Source organism: Hydra vulgaris, chromosome 05, assembly GCF_038396675.1.
Source record: "Hydra vulgaris chromosome 05, alternate assembly HydraT2T_AEP".
Taxonomy (NCBI): Eukaryota; Metazoa; Cnidaria; class Hydrozoa; order Anthoathecata; family Hydridae; genus Hydra; species Hydra vulgaris.
The window spans coordinates 16,345,001-16,352,500 of NC_088924.1; the positions used below are offsets into that span (position 1 = coordinate 16,345,001).

At 26.1% G+C, this 7,500-nt stretch overlaps 1 protein-coding gene across 3 annotated transcripts in view; it reads left to right on the plus strand.

Moving 5' to 3' along the window:
• The window catches only part of LOC136080628 (coadhesin-like), a 102,340-nt gene that overhangs the window by 64,645 nt on the left and 30,195 nt on the right, over positions 1–7,500 (plus strand). For 2 of the 3 annotated variants that reach the window (XM_065797527.1, XM_065797526.1), the window contains exon 6: positions 6,665–6,808. The exons of the other annotated variant lie outside the window; for it this stretch is intronic. In XM_065797527.1, coding sequence (XP_065653599.1) covers positions 6,665–6,808 — 144 coding nt within the window. The remainder of the gene's footprint in view (positions 1–6,664; positions 6,809–7,500) is intronic. 3 annotated transcript variants of the gene reach the window in all.

Consider the following 7,500-nt stretch of genomic DNA (forward strand, 5'->3'; position numbering starts at 1 on the left):
CTTATTTAAGATCCAATGAGCAAACCAGAACTCAACTACTCATTTATTGACAAATTAAAAGAAAACTGTCTCTCTTCAGGCTGATTTCCATCTCGTTACGACTGATGATGTTAACACTGGCGAGAGCCCTGGATGGCGAGATAATTTCAAGTACTTATATGAAGTATATTAGGCATATCATCATTATAAAACAACTTTACATTGGCCTCAAATCAGCTGGACAAAACTCCCAAATTTACATCAGGCAAGATGGAACTCGCGTTCGATATATGCTGTTATAGCATTCTTTCTGATACCAAAGAGGCGCATGATCCTTGCTTCAGCTTGCAACTTTATCTGCTACAAATGGGCAAATGCTTGGTTCCATTCACAGTACTACAATAAAACCTCCTTCAATGAAATCCTTTCCTCACTCATTAAGATAAAATGCAAGAAGGCAATTAAGTGTTTAAAGATGCTTTGGTCAATAGAGGATTCATTAATTGACATTCCCAGATCTAACCAAATTGCTGAATGTGTTGTAAAACTAATTGAGGAACTTCATACAAAATCATGAAAAATTAAATTTTTGAATCTGAACTTTATAGGAAAAAATATTTTTTAAATATTTCTTGTATATTTTTTACATATTACTAACTGTTCTGTTTCTTATTTGTTAATAAAAGTTGCTTAGTTATTACAATTACTCTTTTGAATAATGAAAAAAAACATGTCTTTTTTTTTTAAATAAAACATTTTTCACTTTTTTTTTTCAAAAAGGAGAAAAAACCTTTTTTTTTTTTTTTAAAAAAAAAAACTCTTTATATATTTATAATAAAAGTTTCCTCAATTGCAAGTGGTTTCATAAAAAAAAATTTTTTGTTATTACCCTAATATATACATATATATATATATATATTTTTGTTATTCACCTCCTCAAGGCCAAGAAGACCACTACAGATGAGGAGGCTACTTAATAGTGGTTATAATCCTCTCTCAACTTTATAACTCCGCAAGACGAACCTTGAGGAATAAGGCCGCTGCGCGGAGAAACAAGTTGAGCACGGTACTACCAGGGATGTGGTGGGGATCGAACTCGGAACCTCTTGCTTATGAAGGGAGCGCTTTACCACTACACCACTACCGCATATATATATATATATATATATATATATATATATATATGTATATATATATATGAAAAAGTTTAATTTTTGAATTTATAATGTCACAAAAGTTTTCTTACACTGAACAAAACTTGTAAAAAAAAACAAGAGTATGAAAAATTAAAAAATCTATAGTATTTTATTGAGCATCCTTTGGCATTTATGCAAGCTTTTAATCTTCTGTTCATCGATGACACTAATTTTTCGGTATAAGAAGACGGAATTTTATTCCATTCTTCTAGTAAGATATTTTTTAGCATATTAACATTTGTTATTCTATGTTTCCTGACTTGTCTGTCTAAATAATCCCAAACATTCTCTTTTGGGTTAAAGTCTGGTGATAATGTTTAAGTATACCCAGCGATCCATTTTAGGCTGAATAAATACCAAACTTCTCATTCCAGCTGCAGCCATCGATCTCCAAACCATCACACTTCCACCTCCATGTTTCACTGTTGGAATTAAATTTTTTTCTTTTAGTTTTATATTCTTTTTTCTCCATATTTTTCCACGGCTATCAGGTCCGAAAATGTTAAATTTACTCTTGTGAGTAAATAAAAATTTGTTTCAAAATTGTTCATCTTCCTTTTCATACTTTTTGGTGAACTCCAATCTTTTTCGTCTATTTTCTACACTTATAAACAGTTTTTTTCAAGGTACTCTGCCATTTAATTTATATTTTTCTAAGTATTCGTCTAATATTTTCTAGATGAACTATCTTTCCAATTTCAAGTTCAACATCTACTGCATATTTTGGTGCACTAATACGTGGATTTGAATTGTTTTTTTTAATTATACTCCTTCTGTCTCGTGAATTATAAAATTTTGTTGGCCACTTCTTGGTAACGTATTAACAGAACCAGTCATTTTAAATTTTTTAACAATACTTTGAACTGTGGAATGTGTTTTACCAACAATTTTGGCAATTTCACGAAGAGATTTTTTTTCTTTATAGAGTTTTATTATTAATTCGCGCATGTCATTAGACATGTGATGCTTTGTATTTAAGCTCATGTTTATAACTAAATTTTTGTTGAAAAAATTATTACCTTAATAAAAATCTATGAACGAACAAATTTGAACAAGTTTTAACCAACTACTAAGGAATTGCATATTGTTAGGTATTAGTTTTACTAGAAAACTTTTGTGACATATTATGTTACATTATATTATATATATAATTCAAAAATTAAACTTTTTCAGTTTTACAAATAAATATTTTTATTTAGTTAATTATTCTTTATTTCTTGTACAATATATTCTTGTTACTTTGATATAAAACTTTTTATTTTTGTGCATTTAAAATGGTAATTTATTAAGCGTTTTCTCTAAATTGTAAGGTGTACAAAAACTTTTGTGATTGACTGTATATATATATATATATATATATATATATATATATATATATATATATATATATATATATATATATATATATATATATATATATATATATATATATATATATATATATATATATATATATATATATATATTATATTATATATATATTTATTAGATATATATACACATACATATACATATATATATATATATATATATATATATATACATTATATATATATATATATATATATATATATATATATATATATATATATATATATATCAGGCCTTGTTTTAAATAAAAAAGTGCTCAATGCATTAGCTTAATGCGATATTTGACGTCATAGGCTTATCTTTATTTTTTTTTATAGACATTAAGTGTTTCAACTACCGCAATAAATAAATAACCGCGAACTGGTTTAATTTAACAATCAACTCAATTAACTAAAACAATGTATAAATGTTGTAAATGTGAATATATTATGAAAAGTTTGTTGCGTTTTCAATTGTTATTTTAATATCAATTTTAGTTCAATATTATGAAGTAAAATATATATAATATATATATATATATATATATATATATATATATATATATATATATATATATATATATATATATATATATATATATATATATATATATATATATATATATATATATATATATATATATATATTCATTATTTTCTAAAAATTGTAATTGCGTTATTTAATAAAAAAAACAATTATTTTTTATTTTTTAAAACTTCGGGAGTAAAAAAAAATATTAACATATTGATAAAGGAAAACCCTTGTTAATTACTTGAACAGCGATTTTGTTTTGACTAGCAAAGAATAAGTTAGGTTTTTAAGATATTTCGTATATTAGGTATATTTATGTTGCTCAGCGTTTTCACTTGCGTTATAAAAAAATACAAAAAAGTTTAATGCGTCTTTTGAGCATATTTTTGCACTTAGTAAGATCGCGTTCGCCAGGAATTTAATGAATAAATGTTTTACGTTATCTTATAAATGTTTTACATTTAAACAAATCACAAAAAAACACTGCTATAGAGAATAATCGTTTTTAACAACTAAATTTTTTTTTTTTTAATTTTATTAAACAAAAAAAAAAATTAAATTACATAAAAAAGTCTTAACTATGCAAACTCTTTTGTTAATAATTCTCAAAGCAAAAAACTTTTTAAATATTTCTATGCAAACTTAAAAAAATACTCAAATAAAACAATATAAGTATAATTAATAAATCGTATCATATCTGTTTATAATAAGCATTTGTTAAAAATTGTTCATAAAAAATTAAGTTTCTTAACTTATAAACAAACTCAAAAGTATTTTAATTTTATTACAAAACTCTTTTTTTTTTGTTAGCAAGCAATTTATTTTAGAGTAATAAAATAAAAAGAAGGAGAATAAATATGAGGTAATCTTTGTTAAGAAACATACAATTTATTTATTGAACAATATTTGTTTTTATTTGCGTACCTACTTAAATAAAATATACTGTTAAAAAAGTCAAAATCAAGCTTAATGAATTCATTTATCAATATAAACTTATAATTTTTTATAATTTTTCAGAATATATAATTTTTTTTTATTACATGATTAATTCGCGAAGACTATCTGTTAAAAGATCATCGTCATTATCAATGTTTTTTGTAATATAGATTTGTATTGAGTTTTTATACTGTATTTTTTATTAAAATCATCTGCAAAAAATATTTAGTTAAGGATTGGCGAACTTTTTTCATTTTGTAAAATATTTAGATAAAAGGTTAGCGTAAAATTACGTTGAATATAATCGTTATAAAATGATAAGAAATATCATCGCAATAAAAAGTTACAACAATTATTTTTAACGTAACTACTTTCAAACTTTTGTAACGAATATTTTTAAATATCGTCATTCAAAAGTTAATGTGGTTTTTTAAAAATTAATTGCTTCTTTTATCTTACCGATAATTGAAAAAGTAAAAAAATGATAAAAAGTAGCTTAACCAAAATCGCTCTACGCGTACGTAAAAATCGCTTAAGGCGTATGTAAATCGCTCTAGGCGTAACGGTTTAAAACAAGGCCTGTATATATATATATATATATATATATATATATATATATATAGTATATATATTATATATATACTATAGCGGCATAAAGTAAGTATACACCATTGAGTTTTGCATACATTTATTATTTTAAGCAATTAAAAACACTGTAAAATGTTGCAAACACAATTTTTATTTATCAGAATCATCAAAAACAACACTCTGTATCAAGAACATGCAGTTTGATCAATATTTAGTATGGTAACCTCGCGCTTTAATAACATGTTTCATACAGTTTGGCATTGACTCAAACAGGCGAGTAATTGTAACATCATCAATATTGTTCCATGCATCTTGCAAAATTAACCAAAGACTATCCAAGTTAGATGGCCTCTTTCCTTCAATGTTCTTTGCCATAACGCTCCACAAATTTTCAATCGGATTCATGTCCGGGCTCTGAGCAGGCCAATCAAGTACTGCCACCTGATTACGCCAAAGAAAATCTGTGACAGTCTTTACCTTGTGGCATGGTGCATTGTCATGCTGAAAGAAGAACGAGTTAAGTTGCCCAAACAGTGCACTAGCAGAAGGAAACATTGTGTTTTGTAGTACATCAATGTACTGGTGTTGGTTCATACTTCCAGTACATCGATAAAGGTGCCCAAGCCCATAGCCAGATATACACCCCCAAATCATTAAACTCTTTCCTCCATGCTTGACAGTTGGCGCAATACAGTTTTTACTGAATTTTTCACCAACTCTTCTTCGCACAATTACTCGTTTGGAACTAAGGAACAACTCAAAAGAACTTTCATCACTGAACAGGACATGTTTCCAATCATCTACTGTCAAGTCTTTGTGTGCTTTGGCAAATGCCAATCGTCAACGAACGTTTGTAGCTGAAAGCAGTGGCTTCTTTGCAGCCACACATCCACAAAGACCTGCTTTCAGAAGGCGCTGACATACAGTTCGAGTTGCCAGAGTAACCCCATGTTCTTCAGAAAGTTTTCAACCGTGTTGAGGGGCAGTGAGTCTACGATCCTGCAAGGACATTCGAACTAACACTCTGTCAGTGTGTGGAGTTGTTTTCTTTGGTCTTCCAGATCGCCTCTTATCAGCTGTTGAACCAGTTTCGATATGTTTATCTATTATTTTTTTAATACCCATTGGTGTTGCTTTAAGTTCTCTGGCTATTTTTCTTAAACTTGCACCTGTTTCTGCCAAGAACACTGCGAGAAGTCTTTCTTCTGTTGTCAGTCGACGATATTTGGGCATACCTTCAAATATAAAAATGAATAATTACACAAAATATATCAGACAAATGGCCAAATATGAATAATGAAAAACCAAAGACATTAATTAATCAGTATTAGCTTAAACTAACAAATTGTAACTAAAAATTCTCTAAAACCCAACATGCATCTCAACAATGGATAATAATAATTTAATAATGACTTGGCCTAAAGTCAAAACTGGTCAGAACCATTTTGAAAGTTTTTAGGACAATAAAAAAAAGTTATTTGTTAATTGTTAATAAAAACTTAATTATAATAACAATACTATAACATTGTAAAACAATTACTAACCTTGTCTTCAAAATTTGCACAATTAAACAATACAAAGTTAACTCTTTAAAGTTTAATTTTTAGTACACAACATGAGTCACACTTGCTATTGTAAACAGGAAGTGCAAAGAATATTGATTAAGTAAATTCACAGAATGCAATAATTGCTTCTATTATGTTTCTAAAAATAAGAAATACCACATTAAACTATTATTTTTACGATTTAGGTAGGGTGTATACTTACTTTCTGCCGCAATAGTATATTAGATATATTGGAATAAGCGTTCAACATTGGGCAATGCCGACCTAACTGTTGACCGAGAAAATTTTGAGGTTAGCGAAAAATTGCCAACCTTGTTTCTATGTTTTATGGTAATAGATTTGTATTAAATTTTTTTGCCGACCTCATATTTCCTTATTCCAAGGGCTGATATATATACATGTATATATATATATATATATATATATATATATATATATATATATATATATATATATATATATATATATATATATATATATATATATATATGTTTATCATAACTTGCTTTAATTTTTTAGTATTTTGGTCACAGTGGAGTGAATGGTCAACCTGTAATGAGTTATGTGTTTCCACAAGAACTAGAAATTGCAGTAACAATCAATGGTTAAATTGCACTGGAAACAGTTCTGACCTTAAATCATGTGACAAGTTATTTTGTCAAGGTATTTTATTTATTTTAACAAAATTTTTTGTTTTAATTCATTCTTGGTTTTTAGTGTTAAATTTTAAGCAACACATTATGAAAAAACTGTTGACTATCAAGCAAGAGTGTGTGTGTATCTACTATAGCATATTTTATGTGAGCATTTACTCACTTTTTTTCCTTATATAAATCGATGTGGCTTTTTTAGAAAAAGAAGAAAAAAATGAAGAATAATGAATAGAAAGATTCTTGCCCCATCCCAAACCCTCAGTCAATGAGGCAGCACTCCACTGCTATATTAATGTGTGTATATATATATATATATATATATATATATATATATATATATATATATATATATATATATATATATATATATATATATATATATATATATATATCAATAAAGACTCATGAGAAATCTGATTTCTGATGAGTCTTTATTGATAAAACACAGTGTTAATGAGATAAATTGAGTTAAGTGATTTTCTACTAATTTAAATATATATATATATTTATATACATAAATATATACATATATATATATAATATATATATATATATATATATATATATATATATATATATATATATATATATATATATATATATATATATATATATATTTATATATATAAATATATATATACATATTTACATATATATACATATATGTATAAACTGCTTAGATTGTGCTTTGTCTATCCACAA